Source organism: Carcharhinus amblyrhynchos, chromosome 21, assembly GCF_965287045.1.
Source record: "Carcharhinus amblyrhynchos chromosome 21, sCarAmb.v2.hapA, whole genome shotgun sequence".
NCBI lineage: Eukaryota > Metazoa > Chordata > Chondrichthyes > Carcharhiniformes > Carcharhinidae > Carcharhinus > Carcharhinus amblyrhynchos.
The window spans coordinates 33,976,727-33,998,595 of record NC_137344.1 but is presented as its reverse complement, the minus strand read 5'-3'; the positions used below and the strand labels follow the sequence as shown (position 1 = coordinate 33,998,595).

Here is a 21,869-nt window from a genome sequence, read left to right as displayed (position 1 = left end):
GTGGTGTCCTGTGTAACATTCCTCTTCAGCACCATACGAAAAAAAACTTACCTGTTCATTATGAGGAACACAGAAGGTAGATAAGAAGGAACTTTTCCCCTTAGAAAAGAGGGGCCGCAGATTTAAGGTCAGGAGCAGGAGAGAGGATTTGAGGGGAAGCTTTTTAACGCAAGAGGGTGGTGGGAATCAAACTCTCCGCCTGAAAGGGAGAGGCGGGGGGGGGGAGGCAGCAACCCTCAAGACCACAGTTTACAAAGCTACAGATCACGTGTTGGAAAGTGGGATTGGAATAGTAGGTGCTTGATGGCCAGTGCAGACATGCGCCAAAAAGCCTCTTTTCGTGCTGTAAAACTATGACAAATTTTCTCATGCAGGTTCTTAATGCTCAACTGGTCGTTGCTTCTAGCTACACAACGGTGACTACTTTGACAAGTAATAAATGTTGCAGCCTTCATTAATAATGAAACGTTTACCTTTGTTGGAAGCAAAAATATATATTTGTTCAGAGGCGAATCAAATAAAAAAGGTAAAAATCTTTTAAAACCAACGCGTTACCTGAAGTCTGCGGAGCTGCTTAATTGCCTCATCCCGACTCTTGTTAGCCGCTTCAATCTGGGCCTCCAAATCTTTCAGGTCCATCTCTAGTTTCTTCCTTGCAGCAACTGCTTGTGCTCGCTGCTTTCGTTCATCTTCGAGTTCAGCCTCAAGTTCACGCACCTACGGGGTGAACAAACCGAGTTCCCTATATTACAACAGCGACCACACTTCAGAAGTAATCCCTGGCGGCCGAGCGTTTTGGGACATCAAGGTCAGGAGAGACATTATGGGCGGAATTCTCTGGCCGTTCACGCTGGTGGGTTTCTCCAGTCCCACCAGCAGTGTACGCCTGCCCACGGGTTTCCCACTGGCACGGAGGTGATGGGAATTCCCATCAACAGCACAGGGACCAGAGAATCCTACTTTTAGCAAACACATCACCTTCAGCAGGAAGCATGTGGCTGGGAGGCCAGAGAACCTTGCCCTATATCAATTGCACCGAAAACTTGAGTTCACATGAAGTAATTGGGCTCAACTCCCAAGTCTGAATCTCAAATCGGTTTGATTATAAAAGCTCTAACTGACTTGTGGTTAACAGCTGCAAAGATCGTCAGGAAAAATCTATTGGGAGCTGGGGGTAGAGGAAGGACAGCGGATCCCAACACAGCAACTAAAAAATTGCCCACCCAAAGCTTCTGCTACTCACCTTCCAATATTTTCAGGATCAATGTGGAGAGCAGAGGCCTTCAGTGAGTTGGGAGCGTGCAAAGTTAATGGGGAGGACGTGCTGGCTTCCTCACACCCCCAGCGTTGCAGGAAGAAATCAGGGGCATCCTTAGGTGTCACTTGCATAAAGTAAGTTGACTGTATCCATGGCCAGTGGAGGCCCAGGTTCAAAGGCAGGTCCCAGATCAATGTGCACCATCCTGGGACCAACAAGGATTGTGCCTTTGTACAGTAGCTTTATGGACACAGACCAGTGCAGGAAACCAGGGGGGGGGGGGGGGGGGGGTGTCTCTCTCTCAAGCTTGGCACCTGGTGTATGATCCACAAGCAAGTTTACAGCCATTCTTGTTCACTCTCATTGAATTTGTGACAGGAATGCACCCAAAAGGCTGCAGATGGTCCCTACCTCTTACCTTGTATTTTGGACACAAGGATATGACAGCTGCTACCCAATTAACCTTGTAATGACATACAGGATAATATTAGAAGTGTCAAGCTAGAAGTTGGAGTTTTTTTAAAAAAGTTATGGAATGTGGGAGTCATTTGGCTAGACCAACATCTATTGCACATCCTTAACTGCCCTTGAGAACATGGGGAGCTGCTTTCTTGAACCGCTACGGTCCCTGAGGTGTAGGTACACCCATAGTGCTGTTAGGGAAGGAGTTCTAGGATTTTGACCCAGTGACAGTGAAGGAATGGTAATATATTTCCAAGTCAGGATGGTGAGTGACTTGGAGGACAAACCATGGAGCGTTCCCATGTGTCTACTACTCTGGTCATTCCAGGTTTTGGAAGGTGAAGGTGAAAGTGCGTAGCAATTTACCTGTTTAACCAACATTCTCTTCTTTTCTTCATTCTGCTCATCTCTGGCCTGTAGGTCTCGCTCAAACTGGGCCTTCATGGCCTGCATGTTAACTTCCAAACGAAGTTTGGCATCTTCAGTGGCCTGTAGCTCATCCTCCAGTTCTTCCAGCTGAGTCCGCATCTCCTCCACTTGCTGCTCCAGGGCTCGTTTGGACTTCTCCAGCTCGTGCACCTACCATTAGGGACAACAGCAATCAGATACTTCTATTAAGACCATAAGACACAGAAGCAGAATTTGATCACTCAGCCCATCAAGTCAGCCTGCCATTCAATCACAGTTGATATTTTTCTCATCCCCATAACCTCTGATCCCCTTATCAAGAACCTATCTATCCCTGTCTTAAAGGCACTCTGACATGGCCTCCACAGCTTTTTGCAGCAAAGTGTTCCACAGATTCACCAGTCCCTGGATGAAGACATTCTTCCTTATTGATGAATGAAATGCTAATCTACTTTACCGCCACAACAGGCAGTGTCCCAGGTTGATGTTGCAATAACTGGACAGCTCAGAGTCACTTTTACTGAAGTGGAGGCAAGTCTTGCCCATCAAAAGAAATATCTCCAGGTCAGTTCTCTGGCATATCAAAGCAAACACCTATATGTTTTTGTCACCGAGTGACAGTAGAGTGCTGAGGGGCATAAACATCCAGCAGTCGTGGTCCATTTTGGTACAAGTGACATGGGAAGAAAGAGAACATGGCTGTGCTAGGAAGAGAACCAGGTAAGGAATTAGTAAGGAGGACTGCTAAAGTAATCATCACTGGATTAAAGAGCAATGAGTACAACGTAAAGAAAATAAAGCAGATGACGCAGGAGGGAGGACTTCAGGATCTTGGGTTCTGGGAGAGATGAGATACGTACAGAAGGGATGCGTTGCACCAAAACAGAACCAGGGCTGAGTTCCTATCGAGAGGATTTGCTGGTGCTGTCAGGGAGAGTTTAAATAACTTGGCAGGATTATCAGAACAGAGAGAGAAATACTAGATTAGTAATTGAAATTAGAGCACAAGGGATTTTGGGCTGGGGAGGAATAATACATCAGTATGGATTAACAATTCGTTACCAGACAAAGCAGAATAGGAAAAAATAGATCATTCTCAGGATGGCAGGCTGTTCCTAGTGAGGCACCGCAAGGATCAGTGCTAATTCCACAGCTGTTCACAATCTATATAAATGATTTGAATGTGGGGACCAATTGTAACATTTGCAAATTTGCTAATACCTACCACACTGGGTAGGAATGCAAATTGTGAGGATGCAGCAAGGAAATTTGAAGGGGTCTTGCACAATGAGGAGAGGGGGGTGGGGGGCATGGCTGAGTGAATGGGCTAGAGCATGGCAGATAGTCATACTATATTCTAAATGTGGAGTTATTCACTTTGGTAGAAAAAAAACAAAGGCAGAATTTTTTTTAAAACGGTGAGAGGTTGGGAAATGAGTGTCCTTGTTCATGAGTCACAAAGCTGGCATGCAGGTGCAGCAAGCAATTAGGTAAACAAATGGAATGGTGGCCTTAAATCGTGAAGGAAATTGAGTCTAGGGATAAGGGTGACTTGCTGCAGTTACATAAAGCTTCAATGAGTCCTATGACAAGTTCAATGAGTCCTATGACAAGTATATCCCCCCTTGGAAAAAAGGAATCAAAAAACTGTGCACCATACTCCACACAAAAAGGAGATTAACCAGGTTAATCCCCACAATCATGTGGAATTACAACACTGTGACTATAACAGAGACCTGACTGAAAGAAAGGCAGGGCTGGGTGTTAAATATTCCTGGCTATAGATGTTCAGGGAATTGAGGAAAGGAAAGGGATGGCAGTGTTGATAAAGGAGACCACGACAGTGTTGGAGAAAGAGGATGTCCCAGAGAGGCCAAAGACAGAACTTATTTAGCTAGAGCCAAGGAGAAAAAATGAGCGATTACGTTGCTCAGTGTAGTCTATAGGGCACCAACTTCCCACCAAGTGGGAAGGATGCAGAGGAGCAATTTTGCAAGATTAGAGAGAATCAACAATTATAAACCAACAATAATGGGACGACTACTTATCTGAATATCGAATAGGCAGTAGGTCTGTAAAGGGCAGAGGGGGACAAGAATTCCTTGAGTGTGTTCAGGACATTTGTACAGCAGTATGTTCCCAGTCCAATGAGGAAGGGGGCATTGCTAGACTTGGTTCTTGGAAATGAGATGGGCCAAGTAGATTCAGAGTCAACAGGAGACAGTTAGCAGACAGTGATCATTGTATCACAAGGTTTAGGCCAACTATGGAAATGAACAATGAACAATCCGCAGTAAGAACTGGGAAAAGCCAACTTCAATAAGTGGTGAGAATGGATCTGGACTGAATAAGTTGATGGCTGGCAAGAAAAACTGTAGAACAATGAGCTCCCTTTAAAGGGGCAGTAGTTCAACCACAGTCAAGGTATATTTCTTTGAAAGAGAAAGTGAGGGGGAACAAATAGAGTTCCCTGAATTATAGAGATAGAAGTTAAGAACTACAAAATGTGCTTATGACAGATGTCAGGTAGAAAATAGAACTGAGAACCAGTCTGGATATAGAAGGTTCAGAGGAGAGGGGGAGAAAGCAGATGAGAGAAGCGAAGAGGGAGCATGAAACAAGACTGGCAGTGAACATGAAAAGGAATCCCAAAGTCTTCTACAGACTAGACAGTAAAAGATTCATAGAATCCCTACAGTGCAGAAAGAGGCTATTCAGCCCATTGAGGCTGCACCAATGATCCCACCCTGTAACCCTGTGTATTCACCATGATTATTAAAAGGGGCAATATAGCATGGCCAATCCATATAACCCGCACATCTTTGGATTGTGGGAGAAAACCAGAGAACCCAGAGGAAATACAGATATGGGGGTGAACCTGCAAACTCTACACAGAGTGACCCAAGCCAGGAATCAAACCCAGGTCCCTAGTGCTGTGAAGCAGCAATACTTATCATGGCACCGTGATTGAAGGAGGAGTAGAACCCGTTAGAAACAAAAGAGTATTTATATATGGAGGCAGGGGACATGGCTGAGATATTAAAATTCATACTTTATCTGTTTTCATGAAAGGTGGTGGAAAGATAAGGTAATTCAGACACTTGGGAGGGAGGGGAAGCAGATGAAAGAGTGGGGCAGCTTTGAAGGACTGGTCAGAATTTTTCACTCAATTTCAGGGGTATGTCAGAGGGCTGGAGAATTGTAAAGGGTGCAACGGTAAGCCCAGGATCACACAATATTCAATAAAGTATTTTAAAGTCAACTTACATTCTTGCCCACATCATCCTTGGAGCTCATTAGGTCTTCCATCTCAGCACGGAGTTGCTTGTTTTGTCTTTCTAGCTCTTCTTTACCTTCAAGAGCTTCATCCAGAGCTCGGGTTAACGACAGAGTCTTTGTCTCCTTTTCCCTGGCTTCAGCCTCGGCCCGGTCCCTTTCCTCGGCATATCGAGCAGAGATGTTCTTTTCCTCAGCCAGCATCTATCAAAACAGAGCAAAAGGTTGTTTTCTAGTAGAGAACAAGCTGGCAGAGAGACGACAGGCCCAATGGCCATCTCCTGTGCTGTAACCACTTTAGTTTCTAAAGTGCAGAAAGATGGCCATCTGCAACATATCCACTTCAATATATGAAAGCTTGTTAAAAACCAATTCAGAATTCCATGAGTAATACTTCAATTTGACAATCAAAAGGACATCAGAATATTTCAATTGATTAACTCTTCTCAAAAAAAAAACACTTTCAAAGTATGGAAAACCACTAAATGACCTAGTCCTCCTCCAGTACTAATGGAAATGTCCATTCAACATAAAAATCTTAAAGCATTATTCAGGACTTTTGAGCCATTGGATATTTGCAATAATTTTGCAGTTAGCACCCATTTGTCAGCAATGCACTTGAGTAAGCAAAGCAATAATAAAGCAAAGAGGCACATACCTGATCAAATTTCTTCTGTTTTTTTTCGAGATTGGAAACTATTTGGCGCTGATGGTCCAGATCCACCAGGAGATCATCCAGCTCCTGCTGAAGACGATTCTTGGTTTTCTCCATTTTATCGTAAGCCACACCCTTCTCCTCAAGGCGCTGATTGAGGGCCTCCACGTCCTTCTGAAGTTTTCTTTTAGCCTCTTCCAGGCCATCAATGGTCCCCACATCCTCATCCACTTTCTTCTTTGCATCAACCAACTGAGTTACAAAAATCAGACCATGTTTTTATTTCAGAATTCAACACAAAATTCTCATGCCATTGACTTAAACATACACCAGAGTACAAATAAAATTCTAAAAATGAAATACTATGTGATATTTTGGGTGAATATTGTGACATACGCGCACGTGTGTAATGGATTTAATTACTTTGGGCAAAAATGCTAATGGAGACCATTTGTCTGGAAGAGTTAAGTCATGAATGGATACAGCTGTAAGTAGGTAGGCTGGATCCAACAGTTGCATTTTTAGGCAAGTTGAGAGTATGTTTAAATATCAATGGGAAATGGGAAGTCAGAGGTGACAAGAGGTATTTTGCGTCTCAAGAGTTCCATGGGTGAACAGAACAGGATGTGACACTTTATTGGCCCAAAAGCAGAAACATGATATGAAGAAAGAATTGACGTTTGGAAGGATTTGAGTTTCAAAGAGGTAAAACAGAATCGCTACTGTGCAGGAGACAGCCATTCAGCCCATCAAGTCTGCACCAACCACAATCCCACCCAGGTCCCCATAACCTCATGCATTTACCCTACTAATCCCCCTGACACTAAATGGGCAATTTAGGCACGAGAACAATGGAACCCAAGATGACGTTTGAATCAGCCGTCCAGTTAAACCTGTAAAGTCTTGGGTATTTTAAAGAAATCTTGTTTTGATGTTCTTGGGTTTCCCCCCCCCCCAGAGTGAAGTGAGCTGGAGAAGCATGTAGTAGATTTTATTAAAGCGACAGCAGTTTTAGCCTTGGGTATTACTGGATCTGATCAAATAGGGACTCTTTTGGGGAGTGTTTTGTCAGACTAATTTTAACTGTGTAACTGTACTGTGTTCAAGTAGTACTCTCTTGTTAATAAACCTTTTACCTTTAATTCTTAAAATCCCAAAAGTGTTATTAGACTTCTTATTGTTGAGATAAGTACTTTTCTTCTTTTCAGAATACAAAAAATTATGGCTCATACTTTCTATTTCCCTTCAGCATTTGGTTTGTAATAAACATCTGCTGTGGTCATAACACTGGAGACTTTACATTTTTGCTACTTTCTTATTTTCCTAATATGAAGCATAGGCAAAAATTTATTTTGGACAAATTTGTTTAGTGGATACCAGTCTGCGAAATAGCAAGAGAAAGTTGGCCAATACCATTTAAAGACCATTCTTTTTATAGCAATTTACTCTAATTCAGGACTAAAGTATTTTGAATACGTTTTCAACTTGCATTGTAATTGGCCACAAAAGTCGGGGGGGGGGGGGGGGGCCTCAAGGGACTGAATGGCTACTCCTAGTACTTGTCAGCAATACATTTGGTCATCGATATAGAAAGTAATATTCAGGCCCAATAACTACAACCAAGTTCTGCGTTGTCCAACAGCAGACCTGCATATGGAGTGTAGCTAGCTGTTTCTCAAGATTCTTCTTTGCTTCTTCCTCTTCCTCCTGTTGCTCTTGGAGATTGTTCTTCTCTTCTTCCAGTTGTCGAATGCGGCTGCTGAGATTCAATTTCTGCCGTGTCTCCTCCTGAAGCAGTTCCTATCAACAGATGTACATATTTAAGTATACTTAGGTCGTCATGTAGCTAAATTAAGGAACGATCTTTATTAGTGACGAACAAAATACATTTGAAGGTGAAATGTTGCAAGTCAGTTGCTGCAAACAAACTCTTCAAGCTGTTAAATGGCCTCAAGTTAGCTAGTTCAATCAACATGTCAAAACAGTGAAATTCCAATCCTATTTCATAATACCTCCCTCGTCATCTCTTCAAAGTCCCATTCATCTCCCCCCCCATTCCCATTTTGTAAAGCTATCATTTTTTTTTAAGTTACCACACAGCCCTTCCCCAGGCTGCAAGAACCAGTTTTAATAGGGAAACAAATAAAGTATATTCCAACAGTGGGCAAACGTTCAATCTTATCTCGACCGAAACTGAGCGCGACACAATCAGGCACCAATAAGATTCAATGTTTTATTTTATGTAGGATGTCACATTAAGAATTGGACTGCCATGATTTTGATCAGGCAAATCTCACCCACTCATTTGCAAAGAAGGGGACCGTTTTAACCTTTAGTTCAAGCACCCCTTCCTTCACACATTATCAATCCCCAATATTAATTGATATGTTTAGTCCCCTCCCAAAGTGTATCAATTGAACTATAGAGTAGTAACGTTGAGCTTTCTGAACAGGCTTTACATTCAATGGTGATAGTTCACATACCTGCGTATCTTGGAGTGCAGATTCCAAACTAGCAGTATCTTTGGTTAGTTTAATTGCTTTCTTCTCCGCTTCTTCTAAAAGCCCAGAGACATTGTCCAATTCATTCTAAGAATGGAGAGGGTTAAATTCACACTACACCTCTTCACAAAACAAACTTCACATCAGATTTTTTTTTTTGAAGTAACTCTACTTGATCCCAAACTTAATTCTATAAGCCCCCTCCACCCCCAGTAATCAGTAAAACAGATGCAAATTTTAGAAAACGCTATTGCTATTTTAGTATCTTCTATAAGTAATCAAGATTATGAGGTTAACCAAAAATCAGTAAATAATTGGATTCATTCTCACCAAATAAAAATACAAGTACAGCTTCATTCCTCAAATAACCAAACTATCCAGTCTTAGGCTGCTTTCTTTTGTTAAATTACCTTCTATATGTCCATCACTTTTAGATAGGTCAGTGTTTTAAGAGTGAAGTTAAAGGTCACAGCACCAATAACAAAATTGGTTCTCAATCTGGTGCAGAATAGTTAACCGAAAAATCAGATTCACGATATGTGGGTGTCACTGGCTAGGCCAGCTTTTATTGCCGGTTCCCAATAGCCTTTAAATTAAATGACTACTAGGTCATTTCAGAGGGCATTTAAGAGTCATCCACAGTACTGTCTTTCTGGAGTCATATGTAGGCCAGAGCAGGTAAGGACATTAGTGAACCAGATTTTTAAAAAACAACAAAATTGACAATGGTTTCGTGATAATTAGATCTTTAATTCCAGATTTTTATTAAATTGAAATTTCATTGTCTGCCATGGTGGGATTTGAATCCAGGTTGCAGGGCATTACACCAAGTCTCTGGATTACTAGTCAGTTCAGTGACAATGTGACTACACCACCCCCACCTTTCAGGACATTGCTATTCATGTACTAAAGATAGTCAAAATTAACATTGAGAAGCAAACCCATTCACGAGTGCTTCTAGGGAACGTTAACAAAACTGCGTAAGATGTTTGAGATAATGACAAGAACCCAACGCATTCCGAAGCTAAGATAATTACCGTGGTCGAACTAGGACAGACCTTTAAGCGTTACTTGTATGAATAAAATTAAGTTTTCTCTTACCTGAAGCTTGTGAGTTTTATCAGCAAGTTCAGATTTGGCCTTCTCACTTTCTGCAAACTTGACCTGAAACTCCTGCAGATGGGATTCAAGCTTCTTCCTTTTATGTTCAGACTCAGCCTTTGTGTGCTGCAAGCTCTTCACCTCACTGGCCAGCTCTTTGTTCTCATTTTCCAAACTCTGTTTGCTCTTCTCCAAGTTGGCTTTGTGCTGTTTGTAAAATGGAAACAGAAGAGTTGACATCAAAAAAAGGTCACACTGGACTACTAGTACGGACATGCACCCAGGTTTTTAAGTGCTACAGGAACAATTAACAGCTAGGATTAAAACAATGCAAATAATGCAACTTTCTGCAGGAAAGAACAAAAAGGTTTATGCAGAAATAATACTGGACATCTCCCAAAACCATTTTATGGCACACTTTTCCTCAGTTTAATGCTGCTTTTATTGGCACTTATGCTCCGACACAAACAGTAGCTGATGTGGAAACACAGTAAATTTAATCACTGCTATCTTCTCCAACTTCTCGCTTCTGCAAGTTTAAATCTAAATCAAATGTTTGGTGGCATGCAGAGATTGTGCAAAGATCATCTTTGTATAATTGGGCCAAATGGCTTCTTTCAGTGCTGCAGTATACAGAGATTCAAATCCAAAAAGCAAACTTTTGTTAAAAAAAGAAAATGTCTCCTGCTACTGACTCTCTTGGCTTGTTCCAGTTGCTCTGAAACTTCCTCGAGGGCAGTGCCATGTCGCTGGCGGATGTCCTGGATTTGAACCTCATGAGCCTTGGTCTCTTCTTCAATAGCCTTCTTCAGCTCAGCCACCTCCTGCTCACGTTTGTTCCTGTAATTAACCCCAGGGTGCACTTCAGTGATTCAATTATTCCAAAAATATTGACTCGTTTTACTCAAAGTTATCAATTTCAAAGCACATATCTGTTAACCTAGTTGAAAATCTAACATTAAACTGAGCTCAGAAGTGATGCTTCCAGCTTTGAAGGCGTATGTTATCAAGCTTAGCTGTGCTAACCCCCATGTCATCACATATGCCATTTTCCATTTTGTCCAGAGTTAAAATAGGGCAATTAGCCACTTGCATGAGATTCTAGGAAGCTGCCAGTGTCCACAAAATCATATTCCAGTGCTTATCCCTCATTATTCAAGAGGAAGAAAGGATTGGGTGCAAAGAAACTTGCTTGACCGCATCACGCAACTGACAAAATGTTAGGGCATAACAGGGTTTATGTAGTACTCTGCTCACAATCTATTCCAACATAGTCAACAAGGTACAAGGGCGGCAAGGTAGCATAGCGATTAGCACTGCTGCTTCACAGCTCCAGGATCCTGGGTTCGATTCCCAGCTCGGGTGACTGTGTGGAGTTTGCACATTCTCGTGTCTGTGTGGGTTTCCTCGGGGCGCTCCAGTTTCCTCCCAGTCCAAAGATGTGCGAGTTAGGTGGACTGGCCATGCTAAGATATTGCCCCTTAGGTGTCCAGGGATGCATAGGTTAGAGGAATTAGTAAGTATAATACGTAGGGATATGGGGCTAGGGCCCGAGTGGGATCGTGTTCGGTGTAGACTCGATGGGCCGAAGGGCCTCTTTCTGCACTGTATGGTTCTATGATTCTGACCTTGAGTGACTGTGTGGAATTTGTACATTCTACCCATGTTCACGTGGGTTTCTTGAATTGCTCCAGTTTCCTCCCACAGTTCAAAGATGTGCAGGTTAGGTAGATTGGCCATGGTAAATTGCCCCTTAATGTCTCAAGATGTATAGGTTAGATGGATTAGCCATGGTAAACATATGGGTTTATGGGGATAGCACAGGGAGGGGACCTCGGTCAGAAAGTTGGTACAGATTCAATAGGCCAAATGATCATCTTCACTGCAGGGATTTTATGATTGATGTAAAATACAAGTAACAGCTATTAGAATCGAAGCATATATTAACTTCTGTAACTTTCCCACTATTGGACCATACCTGGCACTGAGGTGGGGTTGATATATTTATTTAAAATTTCATATTTTTGTTATGTGTAAATCATTGAAGCGCTGATGGTACCTTCCAAGTGGAATTTTTTTTTTAAATGTAATACACAAGTTACGTTTTGCTAAATTCAATTGAATTCTTTATATCTTACATGAATGGAATGCAAGTGTGAATTATTGTTTCAAAAGATGCCAACCTGATCAGGGCCATCTGTAAAATAGTCAGATCAAAGTTTCCTATTTAGTTTTAAATAGCTGTTCATAGAATCCCTACAGTGCAGAAGGAGACCATTCGGCCCATCACGTCTGCACCAAGCACAATCCCACCCAGGCTGTACTCTTGTAACCCCACATATTTACCCTGCTAATCCCTCCGACCCTAGGGTCAATTTAGCATGGCCAATCAACCTAACCCTCATCTGTGAACTGATGAGACTGTAACAAGTCAGACAGCAAAAATAAGCACTGCTACAAAACTTGACATAAATCATTTTGTACAACCCCAAGCAAGTTTCGAGTTAGCTACTTTTCCCCAGTTAAATAGCAGTCTTCACCTCAGTTCCTGCTGGGCTGCTGTGGTATCCAAAGTATCCTCCAATTCAGTTTTCAAAGCCTCCAGCTCTTCACTCAGATCTCTCTTCTGCTTGTCAGCTTTGTTGCGGGCACCCTTCTCCGATTCCAGATCTTCCTGCAACTCCGAAATCTGGACCTGCAGCTCACGTATTAGTTTTAGAGCATTATTCTTCTGAACACCTTCTTCATCCCCTCTAAGTAAAACAAACAGATTAAAGAATACAGCACAGATCTGTGAGCTCATCATTAGCCACGTAAATATCACTAACAAGTCAATATTAGCAGGTAAATATTTCAGGTCAAGTTCAAGTACTGTCATTTGAGCGCCACCAATTGCAGAATTGAAAACATTGTATTGAAGGTTTGATAGTCATGCAGTGGAGGATCATACACAGCTTAAAGACAATGATTCAATGCACAAAATTGATTCTGGCAAAATTTATGAATTGGTTAATACGAAAATGGTTGAGTGAACAACATTATAATAAAGACTAATAAATTCTAACAAAGAGCAATACTGCTGCTGCTCTGAAGTGCTGAGATGAATAAAATTGTAATTCTCTAAAGGAACAAGTACAACAATTGCTTAGAGAACTTGTGCAATACTGCTCCACACAAACCTATCAACTTTGAAGTTGTACATTCAACATTGTAAAGTTCTGTACAATATTATACAAAATTATAGATTTACATTCAGCTATTTAAAAACGTGCTCGGCATATTAACAGCCAATGATATAAACACTGGCAGATGTATCTGTCTCTACCTCTATATATTTAGCAAGAAAGCCAGATTGGAGAAAACCTTACCAAAACACTACTTTCTGCAGTTTCCTTTTCATGGACTCCCTGAAATTAATATAAACTAACACACGCCTTGCCACAACAAGACCCTTTCACTCGCTCGACTATCATAGCCAGGTTGAATATTTATATATAGATCAGCTCTAAACATCTTCCCAAGAAAATGGAACTACATCCAAGCTTCTCAAATTTATTTTTTTTGGTGTAATATATAAATTTTATGCTCATCACTTCTTTTCATCAAGTAACCAGTGGACTGGCAATGCTTCGTTTGGCTTCACTGCCTTTTTTTAAAAAACGGAGGAATATATATGTCCTCTCCTGACAAGAGAGCTTATTGCCCCCATTGAGATGAGATGTGCACACTGGAGCATGGTTTCCAATTACTAAAACCACTACCGAGCATGGCTGCACATCAACTAAATCCATGCATTGCTTGGATAATGGTCTGTAGCCAGTGCACCTTACTATAAATGGAAAGTAATTTTGCTGCGCTATTGGAATGGAAAAACATGACTTAAAAAGACCTTTTGCCCTTCTGAATTCTTTGATCGTTACCTCCTTCTAGGATGTTGCCTCTCTCTCAGCTGAACGATCATGATAGATGTAAGGTGGTTAAAAATGCATATGGGATACTTGCCTTTATTAGCCGAGGCATTGAAAAAGAAGAGCAGGGAGGTTACAATGGAGCTGTATTAAACACTCATTAGGCCACAGCTAAAAGTACTGTGTGCATGTCTGGTTACCACACTGTAGGAAAGCTGTGATTGAATTAGAAAGGGTTAGGGTTACTAGGATGTTGCTTGGACTGGAGTATTTCAGCTATGAAGGGAGGCTGGTTAGGCTGGGGTTGTTTTCCTTAGAAAGGAGGGGGACTTGATTGAGGTATACTAAATTACAAGCTACATAGGTATGGTAGATGGGAAGGGGCTTTTCTCCTTAAATGGGTCAATAACCAGGTGTCATAGATTTAAGCTAAAGGACAGGGATTTGAGGGAAAACATTTTCACCTAGAGGGTGGTGGGAATCTGGAACTCTAAGTTGGAGGTGGGAACCCTCAACATTGTAGTGTTTAAATGAGCACTTAAGTACCATAGCATACAAGGCTATGAACCAAAATGTTGAAAAATAGGATTAGGATAGCCAGCCAGTGGACACAATGGGCCAAAAGGGTCTCTTTTTGTGCTGTAAAACTCTTATGACTCTAAGATGCTATAAACAAACTACAGATTTGGGAAAATAAATTGGCCAAATGGTAAACATTTGTGGCAGTTTTTGTCCATTTGACCTTCCCTTTTCCCTTCATGCCCTCAAAAATATCAAATCCTCCAATCATGAATAGTCCAGACAAAGACACACAAATTGGCTGAGTTCAAATCCAAGCCAGACTATCAGTCACACAGTCATTTGAAGCAGAGATCAACAGGACATTTTTGATCTATGGATTATATCCTCATTTGCAATTTAAAACATCGCAAACACTGCATTGGAAAAAACCCAATGATGCATATATAGGAAGATGAAAATTGGAGAAACCATTGAGCCCCCTCAAACTGCACTGATACAGAACTTGTGACCTACTTTTCCCCATATCCTGTAACACATCTGGTTAACAAAAATCCAATCTTAAGATAAGTTTAGATAGTTTTACTCACTGTTTGTGAAAGAGTTCCAAACATCTACCACTGTGGTTTGAAGTGTTTCTGAACTTCACTCTTGAAAGACCAAACTTTTAGGCTATGTCCCCTTCTGAGATTTTCCAATCAGCTAAAAACATTTTATCTACTTGATCAGTTTCATTTATATCTTGAAGTCATCCCTCAGTTGCTAAATTTCAGGAAATATGAAGCCAGTATGTATCTTTGCACTTTAATGTTTGGGGGTCTAGGTTTCATTCTGATAAATCTACACTACTACTCCCATGGACAGCACACTTCCAAACAAAAACAGAAAATGCTGGAAAACATCAGCTGATCTGACAGCATCTGAGGAGAGAGAAGATAGCCAACTTTGGGTCTGGATGACCCTTTGTCAGAGCTCTTCCAAAAGGTGTGGTGCCCAGAATTGTTCTCAGGATTCTGGTCTAATAAGGGCTTTGTACAACAGCAGCAACATAACTTCCATCTCCTAGTATTTTAGCTCCCCAGGTATAAACACCAGCATTCCATAAGCCAACCTGATTTTCTGTAGCCATCCATGACATTTTAATGATTTGTCTACATGCTAATCTCCCTCCGCCTGCCACTCAGTCTCTTTTGGATTTCCTTTATTTCCAGCTTCCTACCATTTAGGAACTCCTACACATTCGAACGCTCAAGTCAATCCTGAGCATTTAGAATTCCAATATTTTGTTCTGGGGGAAATGGGGCAGTAACAAATGTATCTTTCACGTGTAGAATGAACCTGTCGGTAGGAGATTGGTTTTAAGGTCTGACCTGGCAAGTGCAGCCTGCAACTCCTCTTCCTTCTTTGCCAGCTGAATCTTTAGTTCTTCAATCTGCTGTTGTAGCTCAGCAATCTGATCTTGCAGATCAGTAGTCTCACCATCCAGCTTCCTCTTCGATTTTTCTAGCTCTTGACGAGTTTTTTCTTCCTTCTTCAAACGTTCTGCACAAAATAATAGCAGTGTAAGTGGCTGGAAAATACATCCATCAATTATTTCATTCTACTCTCCTGTAATTACAAATTTGTTAGATTTGAACTATATATAATTTAGGTTTAAACCTCTCAACAAAACACAAGCCGTAAAAAACCCATTCAAGATGTACAAATTAAATTTTCATAATGAGTGCTTTAGTGAAGAAATGAGGGAATTTCTCTGAATTCAACTTAAGAACATAAGAAATAGGAGGAGTAGGCCATCTAGCCCTTCGAGCCTGCCCCACCATTCAATAAGATCATGGGTGATCTGTCGTGGCTCAGTTCCACATTCCCGTCCTCTCCCATAACCCTTAATCCCCTTACTTATCAAAAATCCATCAACCCGCGTCTTAAAAATATTTAGCGAGGCAGCCTCCACCACTTCAACGGGCAGAGAATTCCAGAGATTCACCACCCTTTGAGTGAAGAAGTTCCTCCTCAACTCTGTTCTAAACCACACACCCCTTTATCTTGAGGCTGTGCCCCCTAGTCCTACTGTCCTTTGAGTGGGAAGAGTCTCTCCACCTCTATCCTATCCATCCCATTCATCACCTTATATGTCTCAATGAGAACTCCCCTCATTCTTCTAAACTCTAACGAGTACAAGCCTAGTTTATTCAGCCTCTCCTCATAGCTCAACCCCCTCAACTCCGGTATCAGCCTAGTAAACCTCCTCTGCACTCCCTCCAAGGCCAAAATATCCTTGCGTAAGTACGGCGACCAAAACTGCACACAGTACTCCAGCTGCAGCCTCACCAATGCCCTATACAGCTGCAGCAAGACCTCCCTACTTTTATATTCAATCCCCCTCGCTATGAAAGCCAGCATCCCATTAGCCTTCCTGACCACCTGCTGCACCTGCAGGCGGGTTCTTGTGACTCATGCACAAGGACCCCGAGGTCCCTCTGCACCGTCGCCTGCTGCAGTTTTTCACCACGTAAGAAATAGTCCTTCCTACCAAAGTGGACCACCTCGCACTTGCCAACATTAAATTCCATTTGCCATTTCCTGGCCCATTCGCCCAGCCTATCTAGATCCTTCTGCAGACTCTCCACACCCTCCGCACAATTTGCCGTTCCACCAACCTTGGTGTCATCAGCAAATTTCGACACCATACACTCGGTTCCCTCCTCCAGATCATCTATATAAATGGTAAATAGCTGAGGCCCCAGCACCGACCCCTGGGGCACTCCACTAGTCACCATCCGCCAATCCGAATAGCATCCATTAACCCCCACTCTCTGCCTCCTATTTGACAACCAATCCTCTATCCACGCTAACACCCTACCCTCAACTCCATGCCCCCTTACCTTCTGCAATAACCTCTTGAGGTACCTTGTCAAACACCTTCTGAAAATCAAGACAGACCACATCCACCGGCTCTCCTCTATCCACTGCCCTAGACACATCCTCATAGAACTCCAGTAAATTTGTCAGACACGACTTCCCCTTAACGAAACCGTGCTGCGTCTGCTCTATCAAGCAATTCCCTTCAAGATGCCTCGCTATTTCCTCCTTGATGACGGATTCTAACATTTTACCTACAACAGATGTTAAACTAACCGGCCTATAATTCCCTGCCCTTTGCCTGCCACCCTTCTTAAACAACGGCATAACATTAGCCGTTTTCCAATCTTCCGGCACTTCCCCGGAATCCAGCGCCATTTGGAAAATAACCACCAAGGCATCCACTATCACCTCCACCATGTCTTTCGGAACCCTCGGATGCATTCCATCCGGTCCTGGGGACTTGTCCACAATCAGTCCCTCCAGTCTGTCGAGCACCACCTCTCTAGTAACAGTAATGTCATTGAGACCCTCCAGTCCTACCACCTTTCCATCTCTAACACCCGGCAAATTATTCACGTCTTCCTCCATGAAGACCAAACCAAAAAAGTTATTCAAGACCTCAGCCATTTCCCCATCCCCTACCACTAAGTCCCCCCTCTCATCCTCTAAGGGTCCAACATTCACCCTAGCCAGCCTCTTCCTTTTTATATAAAAACTCTTGCTATCCTTTTTATAGCAAGCGCTAGCCCAGCTTCAGTTTCTCCTACCCTTCTTTATCAACTTCTTTGTCAATCTTTGTTGACATTTAAACCTCTCCCAATCCTCTTCTCGCCCACTACTCTTAGCTACTCTAAACGCCTCCGCTTTTAATTTAACACTTTCCTTCACCTCCTTCGTTATCCACAGCTTATTACCTCTCCTCCTATGGTCCTTTTTAACCATCGGAATAATTTCTGCTGAGCACCAAGAAAGATCTCCTTAAAGATCCTCCACTGCTCCTCAGCAGACCTACCCTCCAACGCGCTCCCCCAGTCAACATTCGCCAATTCTTCTCTCATCCTACCATACTTCCCTCTGTTCAAACAAAGGACGCGTGTCCGGGAACCCACTTTCTCCTCCTCCATCTGCACCAGAAATTCCACCATACAATGATCACTCTCCCCAAGAGGATCCTTCACCACAAGGTCCCTAATTCTACCCGCCTCATTACATAACACCAGATCCAAGATAGCTCGCTCCCTTGTCGGCTCCAACACACTGTTCAAGGAAACTATCCCGGCAGCATTCCAAGAACTCCTCCGAGCCCACCACGTCCAACATGGGTCGACCAATCAATATGTAGATTGAAATCCCCCGTAACTACGGCCGTCCCATTCCTGCACGCCACACTTACTTGCACTTTAACAGCCCGCCCCACCTCCAGATCATTATTCGGGGGCCTATAGACGACACCCACCAGCGTCTTCCTCCCTTTGCTGTTCCTAATCTCCACCCACAACGATTCCACGTTCTGCTCTTTGGTTCCTATATCATCCCTTGCTACCACCGTGATGCTATCCTTAATCAGCAGAGCTACGCCCCCCCCTTTTCCCTCCTGCCTATCCTTCCTAAACACTTGATACCCCTGGACATTCAGCTCCTAGTCCCTGTCACCTTGCAGCCACGTCTCTGTAATGGCCACCAGATCATATCCATTTGTGTCGATCTGCGCCACCAACTCATCCACTTTATTCCGAATGCTTTGTGCATTCAGATAAAGTGCCTTCATCCCAGCCTTCACCTGGACCCTATTTGCCAGAACGCCACCAACCATACTCACGCCCCCCACTCCCTTTATTATTGGGACATCCTCGGCCTCTTCCCTCACCTGTACCCTCCTTAACTTTCGACCCTGTAATGTCACCTACCCTCGTACCCTTCCCCCCCCCCCCTTAATTAGTTTAAAGCCCTGTCTACAGTCCTATTTACACGATTCGCCAGGACTCTGGTCCCAGCATGGTTCAGACCAACCCCATCCCACCTGAACAGGTCCCACCTACCCCAATACTGATGCCAATGCCCCATAAATTCAAACCCATTCCTCCCACACCAATCCCTGAGCCACCCATTCACTTCCTTAATCTCATTAACCTTACACCCGTCCGCACTCAGTTCAGGCAGTAGCCCAGAGATAACCACCTTGTCAGTTCTACTTTTTAATTCCATTCCCAGCTTTTCATACTCCCTCCCCAGATCCTCAGTTCGCATTTTGCCTATGTCGTTGGCACCCACATGTACTACAACGACCAGATTCTCACCCTCCCACTCCAGGTTCCTCTGCAGCCCAGATGCGACATCGCGGACCCGAGCGCCAGGCAGACAACACACCCTTCTGTGCACTTTGTCATTGTGACAAAGGACAGTGTCAATACCCTTCACCCCACTGTCCCCAATTACTACTACGTTCCTTTTCACCTTCTCTTTGCCTACGTCCTGCGTCTGCATCACTGTACTGTGTGCAGTTTGCTCACCAACCTCACCTCCCTCGTTCTCGTCCAGACTTGAAACAAGAACCTCAAACCTGTTATGCAGATTGAGAGGCTGAGGCATCCACTCCCCACCCTCCTTCCTCCGCTCAGCAGCCCCCTCTTGTTTCTGACCCTTAGAGTTAGCCAGTCTAAGGGGGGGTGGATGTCACTTGCACCCCATTGACAATAGCACCCTCTCTCCCCCTGATGAGCCTCAGTGTCTGTAGCTCAGAGGCCAGCTCATCTACCTTGAGCTGGAGCTCCTCCAGCAACCTGCACTAACTGCAGACATGGTCACTGGGAAGGACCCTGGGGTCCACCAGCTCCCACATCATACAGAAACAACACATCACATGCCCCTCCATTATTCACTGTAGTAATATTGAAAATTTCAACACGGACTTACCTGGCCCTTTTTCTCCCCAGCCCTTTTGCTCCTAAGCCCTAATAGCTCACTCTGCTTCCTGCTCCGACACTGCCCGCTGTCTACACCAGGCCTCCTTTTAAACCTGGCGCTGTTTTAAAGCCTGTTCCCCCACAACTCCCTGCTATCCACTTCCTTAGAATTCTTAAAGCGGTAGATACAAAAAGCCCGCAAAAATGCTTTTAAATGATTTAAACAGTTCTAACTACGAAAGTGCTTTAAACTTATTTAAACAGGTTTTTAAACAGGTAATTTCTTATCTGTCTCTCTGCTCCAGCAAACAACTTAATCTGGAGGGAAGAAATTCAATTTGAAACAGGCAATTCTCATTTCCAACAAGCTTTGATGGAAAAGGGGCACATTAGAATACTTGCATTAGGACAAGAATATAAAGAACAAAAGAAAATTACAGCACAGGAACACACCCTTCAGCCCTCCAAGTCTGCACTGACTATGCTGCCCATCTGAACTAATACCACCTAACCTTCTGGGGACCACAGAACATTACAACGCAGTACAGGCCCTTCAGCCCTCAATGGTGCCACTGGTCGGTGCTGCAATCTAAATGACCCTACTATTCCAATATTATCCATTTGCCTATCCAATGACCATTTAAATACCCTTAAAGTTGGCAAGTCCACTACTGCTGCAGGCAGGGCATTCCACATCCTGAGTAAAGAACCTACCTCTGACACGTCCTATACTTATCACCCCTCAAATTTAAAGCCACGTCCCCTCGTGTTAGCCATCACCACCTGAGGAAAAAGGCTCTCACTGTCCACCCTAATCCTCCGATCATCCTGTATGCTTCAATTAGGTCACCTCTTAATCTTCTAACGAAAACAACCTCAAGTCCCTCAGCCTTTCCTCATAAGACCTTCCCACCATACCAGGCAACATCCTGGTAAATCTCCTCTGCACCCTTTCCAATGCTTCCACATCTTTCTTACAATGCGGTGACCAGAACTGTATGCAAAACTCCAAGTGTGGCCGCACCAGAGTTTTGTACAGCTGCAACATGATCCCTCGGCTCCGAAATTTAAACCCTCTACCAATAAAAGCTAACACACCGTACGCCTTCTTAACAACCTTATCAACCTGGGTGCCAACTTTCAGGGGTCTATGCACATGTACACCAAGATCTCTCTGCTCATCCACACTACCAAGAGTCTTTCCATTAGCCCAATACTCCGTAATCCTGTTACTCCTTCCAAAGTGAATTACCTCACTTTTCTGCATTAAACTCCAATTGCCACCTCTCAGCCCAGCTCTGCAGCTTATCTACGTCCCTCTGCAAACTGTAACATCCATCCTCTGTCTACAACTCCGACTTAGTGTCATCCGCATATTTACTAACCCATCCTTCTACACCCTCATCGTTTATCATTTTTATAAATGACAAACAGCAGTGGCCCCAGAACAGATCCCTGCAGTACACCGCTAGTAACTACACTCCAGGTTGAATATTTCCAATCAACCACCACCCTCTGTCTATCAGCTAGCCAATTCCTGATCCAAACCGCAAAATCACCCTCAATCCTGTGCATCCGTATCCCTGTCTTGTTGCCTGTCTCCTAGTGCTCTTGAACTGAGTAGCTTGTTCAGCCATTTCAAAAGGACAGTTAAAAGTCAACCTCATTGCTGTGGCTCTGGAGTCACATATAGGTCAGACCAGGTAAAGAAGGAAATGAATGAATTAGACTGATCTTAAATGAAAATGGGTAGCTATACAGTCACCTGCATTGAGACCAAGAATTGGATTATAGAAACATATTCCCATTCTATTCACATATTTTATCAAGACATCCCTTAAAAGTCACTATCGTATCTGCTTCCACTACTTCCCCTAGCAGCGAGCTCTATGCACCCACTCTCCTCTATATAAAAAAACCATGCCTCATACATCTCCTTTAAACCTTGCCCCTTAAATCCAAGCCCTCTAGTATCAATTCTTTCACCCTGGGAAAAAGCTTCTGACTATCCAC

The 21,869-nt window shown here is 43.2% G+C and overlaps 1 protein-coding gene across 6 annotated transcripts in view; it reads right to left on the bottom strand.

Annotated features, from left to right (window-relative positions):
• LOC145356351 (myosin-10) overlaps window positions 1-21,869 on the bottom strand; it is a 164,250-nt gene that overhangs the window by 16,077 nt on the left and 126,304 nt on the right. For all 6 annotated transcript variants that reach the window (XM_080208998.1, XM_080209000.1, XM_080208999.1 and 3 more), the window contains 10 exons: window positions 15,459-15,630; window positions 12,202-12,414; window positions 10,357-10,501; window positions 9,662-9,868; window positions 8,543-8,647; window positions 7,707-7,859; window positions 6,063-6,311; window positions 5,396-5,608; window positions 2,087-2,299; window positions 556-717 (listed from right to left, as the gene is read on the bottom strand). In XM_080208998.1, the coding sequence (XP_080065124.1) occupies window positions 556-717; window positions 2,087-2,299; window positions 5,396-5,608; window positions 6,063-6,311; window positions 7,707-7,859; window positions 8,543-8,647; window positions 9,662-9,868; window positions 10,357-10,501; window positions 12,202-12,414; window positions 15,459-15,630 (1,832 nt within the window). The remainder of the gene's footprint in view (window positions 1-555; window positions 718-2,086; window positions 2,300-5,395; window positions 5,609-6,062; window positions 6,312-7,706; window positions 7,860-8,542; window positions 8,648-9,661; window positions 9,869-10,356; window positions 10,502-12,201; window positions 12,415-15,458; window positions 15,631-21,869) is intronic.